We start from the raw sequence: 25,000 nt of genomic DNA, 5'->3' as shown, positions 1-25,000 counted from the left end.
AATGAATGTACCGTACATTTGAACTACGCGTTATAGACGAATGGGAGAACAAAGTTATCCTTGCACTTTATTTTAACAATTTAAAGGGGCCATGTCATACAAAATGATTTAATTATATGATATCCAAAATGCCCAAAAAGTAGAATGAAACATTGCAATAACCACTTAAAACTGATGAACAACATAAAAGAAATACTGCAAAAGGAAACAGAAGCATGTATGGACACAAATGAACAAGATCGAAACGGATTCCATTAGGGTAATCTTGAAAAAAGTCGGCCCGACGTTTTTTAAGTTTATGACAAATTGCCTGGATAAAGGTTTTATTACTCAGAATCATCGTGTTTGTGATGTAACGATAAGTTTATCAAAAAATGAATTCCACAGTACTAATTTCTAGTTTTAAACTTCGTGATGAAGATTTCCCCTAACTAAACACCCTAAAATAACGTGACATAGCCCGTCTAAACAATTTCCGCTTTATAGATTCCTGAAAAATTCATTCTAACAAATGAGCCCAACAAATGGGCTAGTTTCAAATTGTGCAGCAACAAAAGAACAGAATGGAGGTTCAGGGGAATAATAAGCATTTTGCTTCGTACAAAATAAAGGAAAATGCAAATTATTCCCCTGAACCTCGACTCTGTTCTTTAGTTGCTGCACAATTCGAAACTACAAAAGATTGTAGCCCATTGACCTGCTCCCAGCTGTGTGGCATCATAGCTCAGTCAGTTGGTAGAACATTGCATCGGTATCGCAGAGGTCGTGGGTTCGATTACCGTTGCAGCTAGCTGAAGTTTTCAGGCTAAAGTTATTCGAAGGGTGTATAGAGCTATCCAATGGATTAATCACTATCCACTGGATAACTCAATTGGTTTTTCTGGGGTTTATCCACTCGATAGTAATTTCTCCGGTGGATAGCGTTATCCACCTTTTGAATAACCGAGGCTACAGTAGGTGTTTATAAAGCGACAATTGCTTAAATTTGTCCAGCAAAGCGCAAGGACCACTCAGTTCTCTCATTCGAAATAAAAGATTTGTGTAGTAATATTTACTTTTCGCTAAAGGCATAGCATATCACTTTATCACGAGGGTGAGAGCAATTGAATTTAATTACCATACGAATTAAAGTACTTTTTTTGTAGACTCGCTTTGATAAAGAGGCATACGTTAGCTTTGAAATAGCCAATCACTGTCGAGCCGTACCACGGCGAACGGACCTCGAGACTGAGTCGAAGGTTAAGGTTTTCAATGATGTGAATTTATAAATTGACACAACCCTTTTTACTCCAGTATAGTGTCAGCTTATGAAATTTATCTGGTTACAGAAGTTGTCCGCGAGCGCATGTCCGGTTTAAGGGTCAATGATAGACCATTTCAGCTTGATAGTGAAGCAGCGAAGACAAAAACAATAGAAACGTGAAAATAATTTGCATATCGTCCACTATCCTTTGTCTTTGTCCTCTATATCTCTTTTTCAAGCTGAATTTTAATATATCGAAAAAGGCCTATTCCCTGTAAACCTGACGACTTTTGCCCGTTTCCCACAATTTTACCGCGCTTTCCGCATGTTTTCTTGCTCTAATTAGGAAATATGATAGTCTCCTTCGCAGCCGTTTTTTGGATGTTACGCAACGCTCCCCCACCCAGGTTCTTTGGGGGAGTGTTGCGTGACATCCAAAAAAACTAGCATGCAGCTTATTTCGCCAAGGTCATGCATGGACTATTACTCAAGAGCTTTTTCGTTTGTTTGTTTGCTTGTTTTGTTTTGTTTTTTCTTGCTTGCGCTTTCGGGTAAAATGTAAGGCCTTCTCTTACCCAAAAAGCAAAATCGTTGTTATCTTTCGTGTCACGTGGTCTCTCAAACATCAGTTCAGTGTAGCCCCCAACTTCCGAGGCATTTAAGAGTGCATAGTCCTGGCTTGCGTCCAGTGTGGGCCTTCTTTTCCCGAATGTTTTGTAGTCCTAAACGGAAAAGATTCATGATGGTCTAAAATTAATGCGAGCACAGAGTAGTGGTTAGTTTATGGCAAAACTATTTTTGCACCTAAAGTAAGTTTGATGACAGGAAATTCATAATTAACTGAATCTTAAATTATACAAAGTTAGCTCCTAAGCTAGAATTTTCTTCTTCTAAATACAAATATCGATAAAGTCAAACCGTGTCGGTTGTAGGTTAAGCCGCTGTTACACGTTGAAACTTTTAGCTGAAGCTTTAAATTTGTGCAACGACACTGCGAAACAGGTTTCAGCACGCCTTGCACCGTGTAACATGGTCGGTTTCATGAAACTTTGTTGAACTTCCGTTGCGAGACACGTTTCAGGAAAAGTAGAATCGCTTTCTACTTCTGCAACGATCGCAGTGGTGAATTGTCACGCTATGCCGCTTAAGCCAATCAAAAACCGCAACTTACACTCCAAGGCTAGAGTTTCAGCTAAACGTTTCAAGTATCGTACTAATCGGTAATCGAATCATAAGTCCTGGTATAGAATATCAGCAAGCTTTAGCGCTTATGAGTTACCAACGGTTGCGGAGCATCAGCACAACATTTGCACGCACACGTTTGAAAGCATAATGAGCGACGACCCGAACCACAAGTTGAGAAAGCTGTTGTCGTCTCTTTAAAAGAGCAACTATAATCTAAGGCACGCGCGCTCTTTCACTTTTCCGCGTTGCAAGACAAATTAAAGATTTAAGAACAGTTTTTTAATGGCCTCATGCAGAATTGTAAACAATTTTTAGGATTCTTAGCTATTATAATTATCCCTTTTTATTGCAATTATTAGTATAAATTATTACTATTATGCAAATACGCAATTCAGCTTTCGCTACCAACCAACCTACCTACCTACCTACCTACCTACCTACCTACCTACCTACCTACCTACCTAGCCGGTGGAGAGCGTGGGAAAACACATAGCGAGTCAAGGTAAGAGGTTTGACCGAGATTAAAAGCTGGTGACGTAACTGAGTGATGTGCGACCAATCACGACGGATGTCAAAGTGATGAACCAGTAAATTCAAGACGCCGGAAAACTCCTGCTTTGCTTGTCACTATTGGTTTTGTTTCTTTATTACGCCGTGCTGGTTGAAATTTTTTTAAGATTTTTACCCAATCCCTACGAATAACGATGCAAAACCGTAGGTTCTAAATCGAACTGCCACAGCTCTAAATCGTGGCATGACTGTCGGTAGCTTGAATGAAATCAGACACTTACGGATAAATATCCTTGGCCATTGCTAAAGCCGCCAACAATCACGTCGTAGTCCATCATGTCGTTTGGTGCTAACGCTGCGAACCCGAAACCTATCCAGCCTGTCGTCTTTACTCTTAAATGATAATACACCTTGTCGGCTTGGTCATCAAATCTCCACAGCACAAGGAATTGATTGTCATCAAAGGCGAGGGAAAATGGGAATTTTGTAGGTGAAGCTAGAAATAGAAATGGTATCATCGTCATCATTAAGTCATTAAACTTGGTTCAGGAGGCATACGTCATAGGGGGTTTGGGGAACAAGCGAATATGGCTAATTTGAACTGAGGAACAGGGGAGCAATGACAAAATATCTTAAGGAACAGGGAAACATAAGGAATTTGGGAGAGCCTCAAAGGTGGCATTCTCGTGTCGTATTTTATCCCTTTGAAGGATTAAGCATAGGAAATCGTATGAACAAGAGTTCATTTCGTGATTGATGGGCACGAGTGGTGTTTAAATCACGAAGTGCACTCTCGTCCATACCATTTTTTATTTAATATTATGTTCTCAACAAAATCACCCCATCGCTTTGTTTCCATAGCAACTTCCGTATTGCACTCTATAAGTTCTTCTTTTTCACTCTATAACCTATTTATGCATTCGTCATTGACCAATCAGAAACGCGATATTCTCATGAGACTCAGTATCTAATAAAATAATTTAATTTTCAAGGGGATTGAATTCCAAGTGTTGTGCCTGTCCTTTGTGTGAACAAGCAAGAATGGTTCATGCTTTTTCAGTTCTAGTCCTTCCCTACATAATTGACGTCTCCCCGTAGGGGCTTTTCAGGGTCAAAGAAACGAAAGCAACAAAACGACATAACTGAACAACAACTGTTAAGAATTTCAACTGGCCGGAGGCAAACCATTTGGATATTTACAAGCGCAGCTGAGAAGTTTATTGAACCAGGGACTAGCAGGATCAAATTCAACGAGTGGTGAGAACGAGTCTTGAACTCGGGATCCTAGGATCTGAAGACCATTGCCTTGACCACTGGGCCATACTGCACTACGGTGCAAAATGGGTTGCATTAAATTAAATTAAAATTAGATTAAGGGACTTACGTATTCGGACATAAATTCCATTGCTGTTGAACAATCACGCGGTTTGGTCTTGATTCATTTACTTAAAGGCACGTTCCTTTTGTCAGAACAGACAGGCCAGACCCATCAGTTTGCAAGGAAAATGAAACAATTTGAAGGATTTAAAACCTGCATGATAATCCCTCGCATTCTTCTGGAGGAGTATGTGCAGCTGTATGTGTCATCCTCTAAGTGTGTTAATTCGAATGCGTTGTAGATTTAGTTCTTCCAAATGCCCGGTCTGGTCGGTCAGTTCTTTCAAATGGAAATCGCCCTAAGATAGAAATTCTCTTTCTCCTAGAGTTGATGTTTTAGCACTGAAAAGCTCTAGTGTCATGGAAAGCGTTTTTGCACGTCGATATTTACTCGATTTGTCTGTTTTTGCATTGAATTCACTCGCTCCCACAGCCTTGCCCGCTTGTTTTGTGGAACCGTTCATGCACAAACACCTTAGTACGTACGTTCGCTTTTTCCATGAGAAAAGTGAAATTTCTAAATTGACAGTGGCCAGGAACGAGTTGTGAGGTTGCTGTATGCTGTCTCTTTTCACATTCCAGGTTAATTACACTGATTGGCTTACCTGTGGTTGGTGCGGTGGTCGATGTGGCGATGGGTGTGGTGGCTGGTTGGACGCCGGGAATGAGTTGGCCAACTTGGTGAGATCCTGAATAACTATGCTTTGGGAAACTGTCATTTTGCACCTCATCACTCGAATGGTACGCCCAAATGAAATAATACGACTGTCCTGGCTGAAAATCAAATACGAAATGTCGTGAAAGGAAGACCGGAGAATATGCTAAGATCACAAGCCATGATTTATTTGTTAAGTAGCTTATTTGAGCACCAATTTCAAATTGGCCCAACTGGAAAGGTTTGATTATTGAAGTACATTTTTTCTTCTAGTAATGGATTTATGCCGTGTTTGTGTATATTTCGAAACATATAGCATCTGTTAGGAATCTTTGGCAAGTAACACGAACTTTAATTAAGCACTGGAAGCTGGTACGATTTTCATATCAAAATGCGTGCTGACATTTTTTATTCATCATGTGAATACTTTAAGCTTTAAAATCCGAAAAGGTAACGGTTCTTCATGATTCGGCAGTTACTTGTGCCATTTCACGAATTAAGGATATATGACATTTCAGATATTGGAATTGCTGGTTGAAAATGAAGTAAAAGTGAGGAAGATTATCGCAGTTAGCTAAAGAGACTCAAACAGATGCAAGCAAGCCTGGAAGAATCCAGGAATAATCCAAACTTGAACGAGAGCGTGACCCCGTTCACGTTTGGATCCTCACGGTTCTAGTTCAGGAATGACCTTTCTACTTTTCATTTCATGTACCATTTGACTTAAGGAAGCAATGTTTCTTCTTTTTCTTGCTCTTATACTTCCCGCCTCGACTGGCTTTGCTATTTGTAGGGGGAACTGACTTGTAATTCAATGTAATCTTGACTTGCCCGGCCTAGACTAGCCTTGTAGCTATTTGCGGGGAAGCCAGTATTGTAAACATGATTTTCTTTTTATTAAAAATGTTCTAATTGATCAATTTGAAAAAGTGTAAGAATTTCATAGGCTAGCCAAATAATTATCAATTGATCAATTAATTGAATATTAGAGATTAAAGATATTTGATATTTAAACAATTCTAGTCAATGAGAGTACAAAAATAGATACATATGCGAAATTTTAAAAAATTACATACAAAACACAAAATGAGTTACAAAGGAACAGTGGATTGCATATAAGCGTATAGAAACTAGAAAACGAAGATATGTTTTAGTTCTGACGGTAAAGTGAACATTTAATAAACGCTTAGTTGGCTTATTTCTGCATGGATAATGGCTTTATGTCAAAGTGTGGTAAGAACATCATTTCCACTTTTTTGTTCTTACCACATTTTGATGTGATCTGTGGTCTGTTACTGAAAGGACGCACAGCAACATGGAATCTATTTGTTAAAGAGACAGGTAAAATGGTTTCGAACCTGTTACTACGAAAAACAAACAATTATGGTTGCATTCCTAGATCATATTTTCGACATTAACAACGTCTTTTCTCGAGGTTGTATCGTTTTAACGCGATATCAAGAGCGTTTTACTTCGATATCATAAACCGCTTATCGCGATACCAATATTTTTTGACTTCGACACCAATTATTGTTGCGTTGGAAAAACGCACGCCATTCGTGTCGCTTCTTTATGCATGAATGCTTTGCAATTTCAGGGTTCGGGCGCGTTCTTGGAATGGCTGACCACTCGCCTCGATTTCATGCAAGGGCCCTGGGCCCTTCAACTGTCCAGTGGACAGTTTCGTTCTACTATTCGTGTCGGCCACCTCCATTGTATCTTCAAGTCCATTACCAAAATGTTGAGCTATTAAGCCTTTAGTTAATGTTGTGTTCAACTTTACAATTGGTTTATGACACCCTAAAAGCACCCAATAAGTCCACTTTCCCTTAATATTTCTGGGCAGTCAGCAAAATAAAAATCGTATTTTACTAGATATCGAACGCACTTTACCTATCCATGATTATGACTGGTTTAATTAACCTTGCGACAGCAGTGTCATCTACCTGACAGTGGAAATATCATTTTACCTGAATAGCAATATCTTTTTGTGTGTCGTTTGTGTCGCGCTTGCGGTAGAACTTTAATGTTGTTACGCCTTGCTCTTCTCTAAAGTAACTCGGCCTCCAATCTTGTTGCCAGTCCTCTGACGGCGCTGCAAAGCCACTGGTGAAATAATCCTGGCACAAGCAAATGAAGAAAGAATTCAATTTTACAATACTGAAATGGAAACAACTATTGGTCCACAGAGGAGTCGGCAGTGTGTTATAATGACTGCTCAAAGAATGTAGGAATGTATTATAATAGTAACAACAACAACAACAACAACAATAATAAATAGTAAATAGTAAATTAAAGAGTTAAGTCTTTGAGCGCTGGGACACTAATCAGGAACGCTCTACATTGAAATAGAGCGAGTTTCAATCGAGTGTCGTAAAACCAAAACCAAAGTAACTACTTTGGCCAATCAAAAAGGACGGAGACAATCCAGTAAACCAATCAAGAAGTAATCACACGTAGCCGAAACAAAGCGAGGGATAATGTGCACTCGCGAGCCACGATTGGGTTTGGTTTCACTTCTGATTGGTTGAAAAAGTGACGCGAGAACTTTGAACCAATCACTGAGTGAAGTAATGCAAAACCAAAGCAATTCGCTAATTACTTTTGACACTCAATTGAAAACCGCTCTAAAATGAAATACAATGTTGCTTTTTTTTTTTGGAGAGGGGAAAACAGGAGCAGTCAGAAAAAAACCCCCAGAGAAGAGAAGAGAACCAACAAACACAACCCACATATGACATCTCGTCTAGGAACCAAACCCATGACCAGTGATGAAAGGCGAGTGTTCTCACCAATACACCGCCAAACCTACTCCTCCCATACGTTGTTATTGTTATTTAACTTTTCACAATGTGGTCGGGATCACTCTAAAGAGAGAGGATTTGGTTCTAGTGTGCGTGCGCTGGAAACAGACCACAACACCAGGAACCTCGTGCTTTGTATCATCCCGCGTGATTTTATGAAGAAGAACCAGGATTGTGAGGCGGGACTTAATGCTTATAATCCTAATACCAAAAGACTAGGAAGTTTCAGTACTTGCTGATGCTATTGCAAAGCCTTTGGTTTGGCTGGTGTTGAATCTTCGAATTCTCGCACGGTAGACCGATGCGTATCCAACTGGATCAACCAGTCCGCGTCGGGAATTCCGTGCCCTTTGTGCGCGATTTCAAGGTCGCCCACCGTGGATAAATCAGCGATTGAGTGACAAGAAGTGGATCCAATTTGGCAACTACGAAACCTCAGCCTTCGCTTGCAAGCAGGCGCTGGAGCCTCCTGTAAGAAGAGTCTTAGCTATGAACCACACCTTTCTTTTAGATCGTTTAGTTTTTGGCTGATCTCCATGGAAAAGCTCTTTAAAAGACTCGTCTCCCAGTCATACACTTTTGAATTTCTTCATTTTTAGTGATTCTTCCGACGTTCTAACAAACTATTCAGGAACTTAATTTTAAAGGAGGAAGAAAAGGCAATATGCTATTCAATAGTTGCGAAGGAAAGGAAATTTCGCGTTGTGTGCCAATATGTTGCGTAGAAATTGAACTTTATTGATTTTGAGAAAAAATAACTGTATGCACGTGCAGCATTGCTTGGTGGCATTTTTTTAAAATCATGCCGTCGTAGAATGGTACGGACACTACGTTGTGGGTGAGGACATCCCACACCTCTTTTCAAGTCACCTTGAGATATCCTGCTCCGTTTGCGACTCCACCCACGGCTACATCATATCCGACCATGTTGTTCGGCGCTTGAGCTGCCAGACCAAATCCAATCCAGCCAGTGGCTCGAACTTTCACAGTGAAATGTAAAGTGCCCATGCTGCTGTTGAACATCCAGGACACGTTATATTTGCCGCCATGAAGGGAAATGAAGTCTGAAGTTACTGGTGGTGCAGATGATGGAGAAACCGCTGACGAAGCGCCAACTGTTCATAAATAATACAAAACACGATTATTACCAGATGAACTTCGGCTTGCTTAAGAACAGGTTTACTAATCATTAGAAACAAATAGACCCCGCAGATCCTAAACACTTTAGGGCTGTGCGCGATAGGTTGCAAGGAGACGCGCCGTATTAGTAAAATTTCAGACACAAAATTTGTATTCTGAGAAAGTTACAAGTGGTTATTTATACCAAATTGCACGAGAAATTATGTAATTGCTTATTAATAAGATACACGAAAATAAAGGAAGACAGAAAATTAAACAAGTGAAGTTTTGACAGCGCTCGCTTTAATTTTGTATGAAGTTCATTCAACTGATCGGTTGGAACAGATTGCAATGTACGTTTGTCCAATCCAAACTCTTACCAGACTATCGCTCAAAAGTCATTTAACTGTAAACTTAGAAACGTTCATTTCTTACTTGCTCTTGTGTTACATGAGAACTGCACTCTTTTGACCAATCAGAAGAACTGAGTGTTTTTTCTTTTTCATTTATAAGATAATTATTAGAAGGCAAGGTTAGCTGGCTGGCTGGCTATTTGAATGGGTTTATGGCTGACTAACTGAACGACTCAGTGTCTCTGTATGAGTGGATGCTTGACCGACTGAACTAACTGCATGACAGACGGACTGACTGCCTAGCTTGCTAGCTAAGTAAACGTCTAGTAAAAGGAAAAGGAAGAGGAAGAGGAAACGGAAACGGAAACGGAAAAGGAAAAGCAAACGGTAAAGGAAAAGGAAACGGAAACGGAAACGTCAAGTATCTTGACAGTCACTCCACTGAGCGATTGATCCACGCCTTCATATCTTCACGTATTGATAACTGTAACAGCCTGTTTTGCGGCTTGCCTGTTGCCGAGATCGCAAAACTACAACGTGGACCGATAATGCGGCCGCAAGGCTGGGGACTGGATCGAAGCGAACAGGACATGTTATGCCCAGACTACGAAATCTCCACTGGTTACCCGTTGAACAAAGAATAAAGTTTAAGACCGCTCTCCTTGTCTACAAAGCACTAAATGGCATGTCTCCCAGCTACATAAAAGAACTTATTGTCCCATATACTCCTGCACGTAGACTGAGATCATGCAATAAAGGCCTTCTTAAGGTCCCAACTTCCAGTTTTGGTGATCGAATGTTCCGTGTTGCAGCCCCAATGTTATGGAACAGTTTTCCTGACAACATAACACTTAAAAACAGTTCCATTGATGACTTTAAAAGAAGTTTAAAAACTTAGCATTTTAAAGTAGCTTTTTGATTTTCATATTCGTATATTTTAAGATTTTACAAATATTTTTAATATTTTATCTTTATATTTTAACCTGTGTTTGTAAAAAGCATTGCGACTTGCGTGACATGCGTTTTTTAAGAAATAAAGTATTATTATTATTATCATCATCATCATCATCATCATCATCATCATCATCATCATTATTATTATTAGTATTAGTATTATTATTATTATTATTATTATTATTATTATTATTATTATTATTATTATTATTTGTCACAGCGAAAATATAATTTTGTCTATTTTCACCCACCCGCAACACTTGATGCTGTTATTGTTGGTGCAACACTATATGGAGTTTTCGGGTGCATTGCTGACATTGCCGACAGAGGAGATGTGTTCAAGGCATGCATCATTGATGAATTCATTGCCACTGCCACTGATTTTAATGAACTTGCTGCTTCCAATGTTGGTGTTTCAGGCGTAGACACTCCTGTCGATGTTGGTGATACCATCGCTGCCATTGTTGGCGAGCTTGTTGCTGCTGCTGGTAACACAGATGAAGTGGCTGCTGGAATAAGAATCACCCGGTGGTAGCCTTCTGATGTATGTTTGGTCAGTGATCTTGACCCATCAGCATCGTTTGTCGTGTGAAACGCCCAAATAAGAAAAATTGGCATTCCTTCCTTAAAATAATAATTGCAAGTAACGTTGGAGCGATTCTCGTTTGGGTGTCATGAAACCAAAACAAAAGTTATGACTCTGACCAACCACAACAGGAACAAACAGTGCGATGAGCCAATCTAAATGACCGCGTGGAAGCTACGTATGCTTCTGGTTTTGATTCTCATTGGTTGAAAACGAGGCGCGAGATTTTTAAGGCAATCGCTTAGCGTAACAACAGCTATTGCAGAATTACATTGGACATTGAACCGAAAGAAAGTTTACTTTATTTAAAGGTCAGATTTACTTAAATTGCCAAGCCCTGTTAACAGGAGTACTTTTCCACTATTTTTGAAGGAAAAAAAACCCCGAGTATCCGCAAGTTATTTCGCGAGTGTCTCCGGGTCAGCATTGAAAACCACATTTTTTCTTACCGGGGTTAACATTGCATCTTCTGTGCTACACTAAAGGGGGTACCACATTTCCACAATCTCAGTGCTTTATTGCCTAGACAATTGTGACCTAGCAGGGGCGGATCCAGGAATCTATGAAAGGGGGAAAGGGGGAGGTTGTTGCAACCCCCTCAACCTTTCTCCTAACTCCGCCTCTGCCCGCTAAACCTGGTTTCGTGACCTGGCTCTCACGGGCCTCAGGCCACCTTGACCAAACTAGGTGACGGTCACCTTAAGCGTAGTGGCAGAGAACCCTCAAAAGAGTAATATTATTTGCTCATGTTGATAAGAAAATTTGCCTAAAAAGTGATAAAGAAACGTCTGATGTGACAAAAATCGCCACTTGCGAAAATGTGTTCGCGGGGAGGCGTAAGTCGTAGCAAAAAATGTGGCGAACGTTGTAGAATAGTCAAACCAAAGGGCTCGTCTTTCAAAAACCAATGTAACCATACCTAATAAACTTGCATTCATTGATATGAAAATTTAGATCAATTACCATTGAAAAACATTTTTTTCCTTAAACTCGCGTTGAACAAACTAAAAGGCAACTTGGAAATGGCCAATTATTTCATCACGATTAAACGGGTCAATCAGTTTAGAACATATTATCCCAACTGGTACAGCACGAATGCGGGTGAGAACAGTAAAAGATATAATTTACCTGTTGACATCATATCTCAACGATGCTAATGCTTAAGGAATGTTGTACATCATCAGGTCGTTCACACAGAGGTCTGAATTTAAAAAATGCTACTTACCTCGATTGCAATGTCCATTGAGTCGTTGGTGTCTCGCAGGCGGCTGAACTTTAACGTGGTAACACCGTCCTGTTCCGTTGCGCTTGTCAAATTCCAGTCCTGCTGAGAGTCCAATGGAGGTGGTTCGGTTGTTTGTGTGAGGTAATCCTGTTAAAAACACGTAAAGAGCGAATGATGACACAGATGAGACAAAATTGCTTATCTCGCACAAGGCTGACTCCATGCTTATTCTCTCCCACGTCAGGATGGCCGTCAGGCTCCCAACCTGGAAACGACGGAAAGCTGCAAAGGGTTGAGGCACGTTCCCTTTTTAAGGAGTCGGACAAATCCCTCCCCCAAAAACTTTGCATCTAACCCCCTCCCCCCCCCATAACAATGTTGTTTTCTTATCGCCAACACTTCCTTTTTCGGTTGCCAACATTGACGGGGAAGACGGGGGTGATAGAGGGGAGTGCAAGTGAAAAATGTAATGTTAAGGACGTTCGCGCCAATTGTTTCTGCGCATCCTTACTGTGCACGCAAATGCACACGCCACGTCATGCAAGAGCGCGCGCGCTAAGTAATAAAATGAGAACTGATAGGGCGAAAGGCCATTGCTATAGCTTTGCCTGGATTTAACGGTCTTGGACGTTCGGTGACCCCTATTTTTCTTTCCAGAAACGGATTTTATTTACAATTATCTCCACGTTGTCCAAAAATGAACATAAAATCAATGTGGGAAGTTCAAAAAATTTCAAGATTTTGCTCACGGGACATCAAATCCTGCCATCTTGCGGCTGCTAGGCGCGTGAAGCTGTGGTCGCTAAATGCGAACTTGATCTTTAAGAGAACCTCACCAGTTGACAAAATTCACTTAATTAGTCCACTTAAACAATATTTGGCAGAGAAGATTTCACTTCAAAGATTTAATTGCAATATATTTGGGTTTACAGACACTGGCCTTATTCGATAACGAAGCCCGATTTTGTCACATTTTGGGTGTTTTTCCGGACATGTTCTCTCCAAAACGAAGTCGGTGACCCCCCATTTTTTTTTACATTTCTGAAATAACTAACTCATCATCTTACAGTGGTAAAAGTTTCAGAAGAAAATCAATGTTGAAAAAATTTCGCGCGAACGTCCTTAAGTGATTTTTTTTCTTAATTGTGGTCTTCCCAGTTCAGTGTCTCAACTACTTTTGTCGCTTATTGTCTGAGGAGGAATAGCACAGAATTGTAAGTTTTGGAATGATTTTGTGTCCCAGTTTTTTTTTTGGCGTGCCTTCGGCTAATTATGTATTTTCCCTTTGTTGTTTTCCTTGTTTAGTTTTTACTGTTCATCGTGCTCAGTTTATCGTGCATCGTCTGACTTTTGGCCGACGTGTATTCGATCATGAATGCTGTAAATACATGTTGTGTTGTAAGGAATGCGTCAAAATGTTTAGTGTAGTCGACAATCCAAAACAAACACAACTGAACCATTTACGTTAAAAACAAAATTTATTTCTGTTGTTCACAAAAAAAACTATTCAGAATGACTAAGCACAAAGTTATTTTCATGGTGATACTAAATGGAAACTTTTGGTTAAGCCACATCCCACGAAGTAATATATTAATAGTGCTGACATGCACTGCCGTTATGGTGTTTGTAGTTGGCAAAACTCAAGGAATTTGGTATCTTGTAAATGTCGATGAACAAATCCTAAACATTCGTTTCTTTGTTTCGATCTCATCATTGTTTTAATGTTGTTTCTCGTATATTGTGTGTTACGCAGCTTCGGGAAATTTCGTTTGCGTGCCTTCAAGTCTTAATTCACTCTTGGTGCCTTATATTGAAAAACTTCATTCCTAATGCCACTTAATTTTCTCCGTTTAGAGTCGAATGCGTTTCCTAATTTTAGATCAGTCAGTCGGAGTAAAAAGAAAATCAGCTGCCCCTAATCTTAAAGAAAAACAGTTTCAAGAGGCAGAGGGAGTCGACTTAACCTGCGATCAGGCTCTATTTTAGTTTCGCGTGGTACGTAATGTGGAGTTGGCGAAACGAAAAATAGAGCCTGACCAAATTACTCTTCGATATTCCTTCCGCCCACTTTTTTTGATTGATTGACATGTCCTTCATCGGCCAATCAAATTTACTTCCATTACAGCAATACACGCGTGCACGGCAGATTCACGCTATTTTGTTTTGACCAGAGTTAATTACCGTGAGAGGAATATTATAAACGAATTCGAAGGTTACCGTGGCTTTAATTTGAGAAAAACATTTATAGCATGGGGAATGTTACTTTCTGAACCTTTTCGACGACTATATTGTGGCAAAGGCCGGTGTAATTCTTCCTCCGAACTTCACTGAATATGCAATCTTTTAAGCTTGACATCTTAATTTGTAATTGCGATAACCTAGCATTTTGTCGTTGGACGGTTTGGCAATAGATTTTTAAAGAAAAAAAAAGGAGAAATACATTATTCCTTTAACGTGTTTGCCCATGAAGGTTTCTTTGGTGATTTTTTCGGGTAATATCTTAATTCAGTTGCAGTGTATTTCTAGAAGTTGCGCGCATTAAAATCATGATAAATTTGGCCGTTAATCTTTTGATGGAGTACGAACAGTAAGATGGACTCGCAAAATTTCTTTTATATTTGTACAATTGGTCTCTCTGGAGCGAGAATCAAATCAACTGGAAATATTATGAAGCAATCTGACTCCAAATTGTGCAAACAAACCGTGTCATGTACAGTAAGTGATACACAGATATTCAAAACATGCATTCGTGTCACTTGCAATTTTATCAACATCTCCTCGTTTTGATATATATGTCCTTTGTCTCATACAGGAAACCAATATGCATCGGCTTTCATTGCCATTTGAAAGAACCAGCTATTTAACTTTCAAAACATCAGGGAAGTTTGTGCCAAAGTACTTTCAACCACATGGCCACAGAGCTCGACAACGGAATCGCTAATTTCACTCTTTCCAGAGATTCAAACCCGATTCTGGGCAAGTTATGAGATGTTCCAGATGGCATATCTCCATTTATACAAATAAAATCAAGTTGCCCCGTCCACGTCATCGTAAGAACAAAAGGCAGCAAATTTTTTCGTACACTTATGGCGGATTAGTCTCGAGGACTTCGCGAGAGCTCCGCGCAATCACGATGGCATTTTCACTTCCGGCGTTTCAACAGCCAATCAGATCACGAGTTTGGTCGGCCAAAATTTGGCCGACCGTCCGGAATTCTTGAGAGACTTTTGGTCAGGCCCAATTTTAGCGAGCGACGACATAAGAGAACATATAGGCGAAGCTAAAAATGGGCCTGATCGCAGGTTAGAGTCGACTGGCAGGTGGCAGAAACGAGAAAAGTAACGTATTTTAACATATTTTCCTCCCACGCGGACAAAAAGCTTCTCCTGTGGAAGAGTCGCTCACGTTTTTTCTGGGTGCGGTTGAAGTTGAAACTGGAAATCTGTACAGGGAAAGCCAGTGTTGAAATTTCTTTTGCTTATTTAAAGACCTTTCAAAATGACGAAGAATTGGAAGACCTTAAATTCTTTCGTTCCAGAGATATTCAAGTTTTTGTTTTAAAAAATGTTGACGTAACAAACATTGCAAATGACTGTAAAGAATCACAAAATTGAGAATATCTCCGAAAACATTGGATAAACGTTCTTCAAATTTGGCAGCAGTAATCCACATCAGGTAATGCACAAAATAATAACCTCTATACTGTTGCCATGGCAACCATTAATCTGCTGCTGGGTCTATTTAACGCAGGATTGATTTTGTCATTTATTGTCGTAATAAGACGTGTTCACTCTCGGTAAGCTTGTATAGAGATGTAAAGCATTCTGGGCAGCTTCTGACCATCTGCCTGTACTTATCTGTTCAAACGTTCATTGCAGAGAGGGACTGCAAACGAGGATGTTGCCATGGTAGCATCCTAATGGATGTCACTTTGTGCCTTATCTGATCTACATTACTGGTACCAAGATTGAACCAGTCATTACTCCAATTTTCAATTTCGGGATATATTACAGTAATTTGCAATGTTTGTGACGTCATCACTTTTTAAGCAAAAAAACGTGAATATCTCTGAATATCATTTTGAAAGGTCTTTAAAATAAGCAAAAGACATTTTTTACATCATAGACGCTTAAAGAGTTCAAAAAGTGCTTTACTAAATCTTTCCCTTCATCGCATCACTTTTTCTTTAAACTCAAAAATCTGGTTCCGTCGGACGTCGACGACAGTAAGGGGAGGAAAAATGGGACGGCTTTAGAGGGTCCGGTAAAAACAGCAATCATTTAAGGCCAGTCCACTGGACCAGTGATTATTGTTGTTACGGCAAAGAAATGTGCTCACATGTCTAAAATGCGTGGCGCACGTCCAGCACGATTTTCTACCCTCCCTTCTTTAACTTCCTATTAAGTTAAGCGATGCCGCGTTGGTTGCAATAAAACCATGAAAAGACTCTCCTTGTAGTTTATTTTTCCCTTTTGCGACTTGCTCGACAGCGCAGGCCAGCTGCAGCAGACTTGAGAATAACTAATATTTGCCCGACGTTTGCCGCCAACACGAAGATTCGTTGGTAAATTTCTCTTTTGATTTCAGTTGAATTCGTAGCCAGGAGTATCGAAAAAGTGAAAAATAGAGCAATCATAGAGAGTAAAATACTGATTTGCATTGTTTTTATGAAAGGCACAAATGCCTGCTATTTCCCGTTTTCCATTCTCACTATACACGCGTGCTATCTCTAAACAGTGTTGTTGACTGTAGAAACTAAGTTTGTTGCTAAACGACACTTCTGAAGACGACAGTTTCGCATACTTTGTGCAAGCGCAAAGAAAAGCAGAAAAAGGAGAGAGGAGACTTGTAAGATTTAAATTGATCATCGGTCGCAATGAAGTAAGCACTTGAGACGATGGTTGCCAAAGGCATCTACCAACAATTAGTATGTGTATCAACTAACCTATCAAGCTATGATCATGGAGCTGTATAATTGTGAACTCTTCATAATTGTAACCTGCATGAAGTGCCGATATATTTATTCATTTCTTTATTTGCCACCATGTTTTTGACAATAAAATAAAATATAACAAAAAAGAAGCAACGTGTCCTCATGATAAAAAAAGAACGACCGCGTGGTAGTTTAAGTAATTTCAACAAGAAAAAGAAATTAAGCAATTGAAATTAAAATAACAAAGTGATAAACTCGAAATATTTACGAAACTTTTTTTAATAGTAATTCCTAGCACTAAACAAACTTTTTCTACTCACCTTAAGGTAACCAGCTCCGTTTAATACCCCACCAACAGCCACATCATAATTCGTCATTCCGGATGGAGCATTCCGAGCAAACCCGAATCCCACCCAACCTGTCGCACGAACTTCTACCAAAAACTCGAAAGTGTCAGAAGACGCGTTAAAATTGTACGAAGTGTTGTAGATTCCTCCTTCGAAAGAAATCGTGTTGGAAAATACGTAACTACTTTCTGCGTAGGCCACAAACAGCGCAAAAAGATAAAACTGAAGATTTGCCATGGTAAGACGAGTTAACTGAACCTTCACGCAAGAAACACAACGCAATCACTCGTAAGTAACCTCAATCATTTTTCAACCGTTGCATGGGAAGATTTATTCAGTAGATTAGCTGAGTCATAATCTCCTAATTAAAGGACGTCTAATGGAAAAAACGAACATGGCATAATGAAATTCAACTAAATTATTTAAATCTTCTTTCACGGTTTTTTCCCTGCACAGTCACCTGCATGGTGACTATTCTCTTGGAAATTGTTTTATTCAGTTTGACCATTTGAATGCTGACATGAAGGAGACGAAGTAACGGTTTTATGGAACGGACCATGGTTAAGTCTTTTAAAAGACAAAATTTGTATCCGACCTTCGTTGGCAACAAAACTGTCACAGTGGTCATATTTATTACACATAACATGAGAATTTTATTCCATAAAGCTCATTTGTACAAATCTATACGCTTTATTTTCACATGTGAAAAAGGCCTATACAGCCAATCAAAATGGTGTACAGCTATTTCACAAGTGGAAGTATAACCAATCACCGATAGCGTAAAGGCGTTTCCATGCCAATCACTCGAGCATCTCGTGCAAATCGTACTTTGTCATTGAATTAAATTAAATTTGCATTTGGTTCTATTGTTAGTGAGTTTTTGTTTCTAATTCGCGTTCAGAAAACTATTTTAATGAAAATTCTCATGTTATGTGTAATAAACAGTTTACGACATAGAAAGTGCTTTGTACGGGGTTTTATTCACTCGTTGTTTGTGTCAAAAACCCTCACTCGCTCGTTCCTCGCTCGTTCGGGTTTTTGACACAAACAACTCGTGCATAAAACCCCGTAGGCCGCACTTTCTATGACGTAAACTATATATATGTTACAGCTAGCGCTGGTCATAAACAAATGGTCATTAGAAATTTTTATTTTTGCCCGCCTAACCTTTTCTTTTCACTTATTGACAGCTGTAAACATTTTCGTGCGCAAAAGTGGATACAGATTCTCAATTAAGCTAATTATCTTATGCCCTGCAGGTTGAAATTGAAACGCGAGGTAAATAAAACTGGATTTGAAACTATATAATGATGACTTTTTTCATGCACTTCTTTAGCTCCTCCTTCTCGTGATTTAGCTATGACTTATTTCCCAATTATTCTGCCTTTCTCAAATAAATAGTGTTACCCGGCTTAATATCTGAGTAAATCTGTCGTTCATAAATTTGCCATGCACCTGCGCCTTAGAGCTGCTGTTAGGTCAGTCCAGGAATGAAACAATTAGCAAGAATTTGCTAGCAAAAACTGAGGTAGGTAAAGTCTGCTACGGGACTAGAAGGCCCATCAGGCCGGCGCTTATCTGCGGTTACTGTAGCATGAAGCAACTAGGAGTATTTCTACTCCCCCCTGGATGGGGTGCTAGTCCATCGTAGGGTTATCCCTAGCGTTTTCGCCGGTACCCATTTATACACCTGGGTGGAGAGAGGCACCGCGAGAGTAAAGTGTCTTGCCCAAGCACACACGACAATGTCCCCGGCCAGGACCCGAACCCGGACCACTCGATCCGGAGTCGGACACTCCAAACATGAGGCCACTGCGCTTCCCAAATTGTTGTTTCAGACGAACCCTTGTGGCTAACGCTTAATAACTATTTCGAGATTCTTTTCTGCAATATCAGTTGTGGTTCTAGTTAGCATGCAGGAATTGTATCGTTGAACCATATTAGACCCCCAATATGAAGCCTCAACCTACCATATCAAGCCCCTTACTTAAGATATCAGGCCTCTACACACAAACAAATTAAAGATAAGCAGTCTTCGGTCACCGTACCCTCTGAACAGTAAGTAAAAGTCACGAACATTTCGATTCAATTCTTGATATGTAAGAGAAGTTCCAACCCAAATTTTCGTGACTGGCTTACATGAGGGACCCACCCAAATTTCGTGACCACATTACATGAAGTACTCAGTTGAAGAACTAACATTGTAGGTCAATAGTTAACAATAAAGAAACTTGGGATCTGTTCTGTTGTAAACCACGCAGGAAGCAGAAAAGCACGCAGGAGCACAAAAGAAGAAGTTATTCGGCTAAAATTTTCAGAAAACTTAATATTCCAAATCCTACGAGTGGAGTCAGCCGTGCATCTGTACTCTCATAAAGCACGCAGTTTTAACCATTCAGAGTGCGTGTAATATCGAAACTTTATTAGAATTAAGTAATAGAGAACTTTTTTCCGTGTTTACATTGCCTCATCAAAACACGAGGGGGAGCTGGGAGAATTCGAGATATTTATGCAAACCCGACGGAGTTGAAGTTTAATTTGCATAACTGTCTCGAATTATCCCAACTTCCCGAGTATTTATACGAGGCTGTGTAAACACCAAAAAAAGTCCTGTATTAGTTTTATAAAATATTTTTCAAAAGTAATTCTACAAATGAATTAAAAACCTGTTTTTTTTTTACTTCTTGATTGAAACAGATTTTCTTGATACACGCTCATATTCCTACCAGCCAATCAAAACGCGCGTCTGACAACATATGACCAATCAAAATTCGTGTGATGTCAGAGCCGTGTTTACATACTTTCATCTAAACACAGCTATTGACCAGTGAGAGTGCGTACTATCCTAATTATTTTATAAAAAGGAATGTGTGTCCTGTTTGTTAAGCACTAAGTTTAGTGAGACTTCAAAGTTGATAACTTTGTACTTCTTTTAATGAAGGATAGGAGCAACTTTCAAAACTTGCCCAGAACACCTCAAATTGACAAAAGGACACAAGGTGAAGTAAGAGTAAATTTATTTTATTTATTTTATTTATTTTCCTTGGTCAGGAGCTCATCAAGAGGAGCCTCTATCTCCTCTAATTCCTTGAGTCAACCCTTTCCCGAGTAAATTTATTTTTAGGAACAGGTTTCTCCCGCGAAAAGTATCAGAATTCCTTTGACGCTGAGATAGCTCTGTTTTGATTGGCTTTTACAACAGCGGGCGTGCTGAATGTCCCAAGGGAGATTGGCTTTTTACAACAGTGAGCGTGCTGAATCTCCCAAGGGAGATTGGCTTTTACAACAGTGAGCGTGCTGAATCTCCCAAGGGAGGTGTTCTATAAATAAATCTACTCGGGAAAGGGTTGACTCCGAGGCCAAGTATGGGAGATAAAGGCTCCTCTTAATGAGCTCCTGCCTTGGTGTAAACTAGGATTGGCCGATTTTTTTCTGCATTTCATGTTTCCTATATAAACCCAACAAACCGTTACGTTGACCGAGCATTCAAATTATGTGTTTGGGTCACCTGTGATAAGCACGAGTAAATTTGTTCAAAAACGAACAAATTTGTAGTCCTTTAAAAATTTGTAAGTGCTCATTAATTATTTCAAATAGCCCTTTTCACGGTTAGTTTTTCTCAATTGCATTACAATGTAATCTAACGAGGGTGAGAGGCAATTTCGGGTTAAAACTAAAAAATGGCCCGAAATTGCCTCCCATACATGCTAGATTACATTGTGATGCAAATGAGAAAAACTAACCATGAAAAGGGCTATTGCACGAGAAAAATCATATGATTACTTATTAAGAATATACATGAACAAATTCGTGATGGTTAAGAAGAGGAAATGCACCACCGTGTATCACGCAATCAGGGAAAAATTGCGCCGATGATGACGACCGATGGCGACGACGATGATGATGGCGATGTCGATCATTATCCCGATGATGGTGACCAATTACGATGATGACGACTACCACGATGACGATGACGAACGATGGCCACGATTGTAACGATGTCGATGATGATGCCGATGATGATGATGACAGTTACCAAAATAACGATGGCGATTACGACGATGATGATAGTTACGATAATGACGATTTCCACGGCGATGATGATACCATGATGACAACAATGACGATCACGATGACAACGATAAAATGATGAGGAGGACTAGAATATTTACGCCGACGTCTATGAATTGGCGTTGCGATGATTTAAACACATTTCATCGGCGTTAATGTTATCGCCACGGTCTTTGCGGCAAAACTGGACCTGCTTTAAAACCTGTTGCAATCCTCGGCGATATCTATCATTGAAAACGAAGTAAATGAGGGGAGTTATGGCAGCATTTGAAAACAAAACAAAATGTACAGCGAATCCAAATTGATTCATGTTACACGGCATTTCCCATTTCCACACAAAGTAAAACAACATTCCGTACACGAACAGTGGCAGAACACAAAGCGCAAATGCAATAATTATAGCGCAGATGTTTGCTATGACTTTTACGTTTTCTTTGTAAATTCTGAGTTGAAACGTTGATTTACTATAAATTGTGAGTCCTTGAATTCTCAAACTCCTTATGATTCGAGTGTACAAGAGTGCTAAAGTCATAAATGGAGCAATCACTACGAGAACCAACACAACTACAACGTAATCTTCTTCGGCTTTTTTGGGATCAGAGAACATTTTTGGCTCCCAGCTGAAAATGCAATATGTTTTGTTATTGTTGGAAGTAAGACGAATAATAAAGAAATAAATGCTGTGTAAACTCATCGACGCCATCCATACCAGTGCGATAACAATTTTACATCGTTTTTGGGTTATTATGGCGGGGCGATATGGAAAAACAATTCCGCGATATCTGTCTACAGCAATGACGACCAAGCTCTGAATCGAAACAACCAATGAAATGTCTTGGAAAAAATAGATCAGCTGACAAAAAATCAATCCCACAGATCCTTCAATTAGCCATCTTCGAGGACCGTTTGCGATTTCGGAGATTTTCATCGGCACTGCAAACACTAAAATAAATAATCCGATACGGCCATATTCGCGATGAGATAGTTTACAGTTGTCTGCATCCGTCGGTTCCTGATCACAGTTGCAATGATGACAGAGTTTCCAAAGAAAGAAACGATCGAAACTATACTGTAGGCCAAGATCTTGATGATCTTAACTTCAAGTTTATCTTCTGTGAGAGAAGGACATTGTTCCGGTTCAGCAGCAGTGAAATTTTCCATGGTAACTAAGATGGCATTAAGGGAAGAATTTAATGCCATTACTCTGGTTTTTTGAAGTCGCCTTTGCCTCTCCGTACACCTGAGCAACTCCACTCATGGCAAGAAAGTACACCACACTATCAACAACTGTACTTTTCTCACGCAAAATACCTTGAGGTGATTTTGGGAAAAACGTGTTGTTTCTGTGTCTAGAATCCAACAGTATTGAAGGGACTCTAAGATGAAGAAGAAATCCTTCGGTTTTAGGGATATTAACTTCTCAAACTCCCCCCGACAAAGCAACAATGCAATTCTGATTCTGACTTTATCTTCGTTTTATCCCGCTGGTGGCAGCCCAGGTTTTATCAGTAAAACTACATTCAGCGCACCTCCCACAGCTTCTATTGGCGTCGATTAATTAGTTGTTTTAGCCGCGAATTTTTATCTGCAGATGTCTTCGTATTTATTTAGTCGCTTCAACATTGCAAAATTGCGTTAGTTATATTTATTCGGTCGAGCGAATAAGGTTGTTGCCTGCAGCTCAGTGCTACTGAAAAGTGCCAAATTGAAAAGACCCCGTTGATGACTTAAAAGGCAATCTTGAGAAACATAACACTTAATAACCTCAGGGTAACCTGCTGGAAGAACTGAAGTCGTAAGAAAACTAAATTCCACAGTTTTTTTTCCTTCGAAAGATCCATAATGGACTAATAGAAATTGTGTCTATTTCAGCCAGTTTTAATTATTAAAAATGCGGGGCTGTATGAATATTAAATTTTACAAGACAAAATTTGATAAATACGACTTTTTCAAGAACGTTTCAATTGAAATCGGACATTTTGACCGTTCGTGTAATCTTTATTGAATATATAAGAAGAAATCAATGTTTATATCTGCGTAAGCGTATAAATGTGTTGGAAGCACCACGTATTTAAATTTTGTGGACGTCATTAAATGAACACCATGTCATCCTTCGAGGCAATCGCAGGTTTCCTGGAGCACTTAGTATTTTTAAGAAGAATCTGAAGACATACCTTTTTAGTCTAGCTTACAACAAGTAATAATTAGCAGTGGCATTCGGGGGCTTGGGGGTGGTCAACTGTGCATTTTTCGTTTCGGGTTTTATTTTTTTAAATAGACTCTTGTTAAGCGCTTTTGATCATTTATTATGTTAAAAGGCGCTATATTAAGTGGAAATTATTAAATTATTATTATTATTTAGCAAACAACACGAAATTAGCCGATTGTGACAGGTCTTTCCGCGTTGCCCTTGCAATAATTCTAAGCGAAATTGATCATTGCAGCTGAGAGAAACTAAAGCAGTTGCGAAAGAAGACCTGTTCTTTTTTTTTTTTTTTTCAGGCTTCCTTCGCAACTGCTAACAGAGTGAGTTGCTCTCATCTGACAGCATCCCGAAATTCAGTTGGCTTTTAATTGAACATTCACGTCACCGAATGCTTCCAAAAATTGTATACGGATTCAGCAGCAGGCTGATTTGGATGACAAATTGCGTGGTCAACATAATTTTTTAAATTACAGAAATCCAACGAAAATAATAAAGAAATAATTCAACGACGTACCGCCCATTCATATATAATGAGGCTTCGTTTCTTTAGGCGTTAGCAGTCTTCAGCTCTCCAAAGCAGGTTGCAGAATGTAAGCAATTTCATGGCCGAAATTAGCACATAAATTTACCTCCGGATGGCGATATACTGGTTTAACTTATTTACTGGTTTAAGACTGACTTCTTTCATTCATGGTTTAGGCTGACTTAGTGAGATGACTAATGGACTTATATCGACTGCCAGGGGCGCTTTTACACACCCATACCGCAAAACACCGTGTTAGCGGCTCGACCACGAAAAAAATGCACTTGAAATGCGCTATGCCTGTAAGTATCATTCCTATCACCATACTGTCATCTTCGGCTTTTTTGTTTGACTTGCTTGCTGAATTTACTTACTTCGATTTACGATTGACAGTAGCCTGAGCACACTTCAATTTAAAGATGACAGAACAAAGTAAAGATATGAAATGCCAGTTTTCAGTTCACATATTTCAAGAGTTTTCACCATTTCTTAATATAAAAAAACTATTGGTTGAGGCAGGTTATTGAGACTGCAGTAACTGCTGGTGAAAGGTGCAGATCACGTTTGATTTCAAAACAAGAGACTTGATTGGTTCTTTCCAATCCCTAATGTTTATTAGCCAATCATAATCCAGAATTGCACTGGTGTTATACTTCTTGCACTGATCTTCACTTGAACTGCACTGCTCTAGGCCAATCAGAATCGAGTAATTTTTAATTACGGCTCGACGAGCGACATATTGTTGTCGAAGTCCATTGCTCGTCGCTTTTAAGATTCCAGAAATTTTTTTCACCGTCTGTCTTGTTTATCCAATTACGTTCCATTCTTTAGCTCCATAAGGGTACATTTTGTTTAAAGATCCTCCAAAACGCCATTGCAGGTTAATGAACTATTCTACTGTCTGAAACA

At 39.5% G+C, this 25,000-nt stretch overlaps 2 protein-coding genes across 2 annotated transcripts in view; both read right to left on the bottom strand.

Annotated features, from left to right (window-relative positions):
• LOC138046597 (uncharacterized) overlaps positions 1 to 17,528 on the bottom strand; it is a 19,243-nt gene extending 1,715 nt beyond the window's left edge. The window contains exons 1-9 of the mRNA XM_068893203.1: positions 17,265 to 17,528; positions 12,012 to 12,158; positions 10,452 to 10,824; positions 8,645 to 8,889; positions 8,089 to 8,243; positions 6,941 to 7,130; positions 4,921 to 5,089; positions 3,220 to 3,485; positions 1,819 to 1,965 (exon numbers count right to left, since the gene is read on the bottom strand). Of these exons, the coding sequence (XP_068749304.1) occupies positions 1,819 to 1,965; positions 3,220 to 3,485; positions 4,921 to 5,089; positions 6,941 to 7,130; positions 8,089 to 8,243; positions 8,645 to 8,889; positions 10,452 to 10,824; positions 12,012 to 12,158; positions 17,265 to 17,528 (1,956 nt within the window). The remainder of the gene's footprint in view (positions 1 to 1,818; positions 1,966 to 3,219; positions 3,486 to 4,920; positions 5,090 to 6,940; positions 7,131 to 8,088; positions 8,244 to 8,644; positions 8,890 to 10,451; positions 10,825 to 12,011; positions 12,159 to 17,264) is intronic.
• Positions 17,529 to 21,471: 3,943 nt separating this feature from the next.
• LOC138046596 (neuropeptide FF receptor 2-like) lies at positions 21,472 to 22,562 on the bottom strand. Its single transcript, XM_068893202.1, has 2 exons — positions 22,353 to 22,562; positions 21,472 to 22,170 (listed from the first exon to the last, which is right to left on the bottom strand). Exons 1-2 carry the CDS (start codon positions 22,560 to 22,562, stop codon positions 21,472 to 21,474), a joined length of 909 nt encoding a protein of 302 aa, XP_068749303.1.
• Between the last annotated feature and the right edge of the window lie 2,438 nt (positions 22,563 to 25,000).

Source organism: Montipora capricornis, chromosome 4 (assembly GCF_036669925.1).
Source record: "Montipora capricornis isolate CH-2021 chromosome 4, ASM3666992v2, whole genome shotgun sequence".
Classification (NCBI taxonomy): domain Eukaryota; kingdom Metazoa; phylum Cnidaria; class Anthozoa; order Scleractinia; family Acroporidae; genus Montipora; species Montipora capricornis.
The sequence above is the reverse complement of the archived record's forward strand: the minus strand, read 5'-3'. Positions and strand labels throughout refer to the sequence as shown.

What these genes read in the sequence shown, in the direction of transcription:
- LOC138046596 (XM_068893202.1), bottom strand. Translation starts at nt 22,562, where the DNA reads ATGGCATTAAATTCTTCCCTTAATGCCATCTTAGTTACCATGGAAAAT. An exon ending in ACCGACGGATGCAGACAACT is followed by an intron (nt 22,171 to 22,352) that starts GTAAACTATCTC and finishes GTTTCGATTCAG; the next exon opens with AGCTTGGTCGTCATTGCTGT.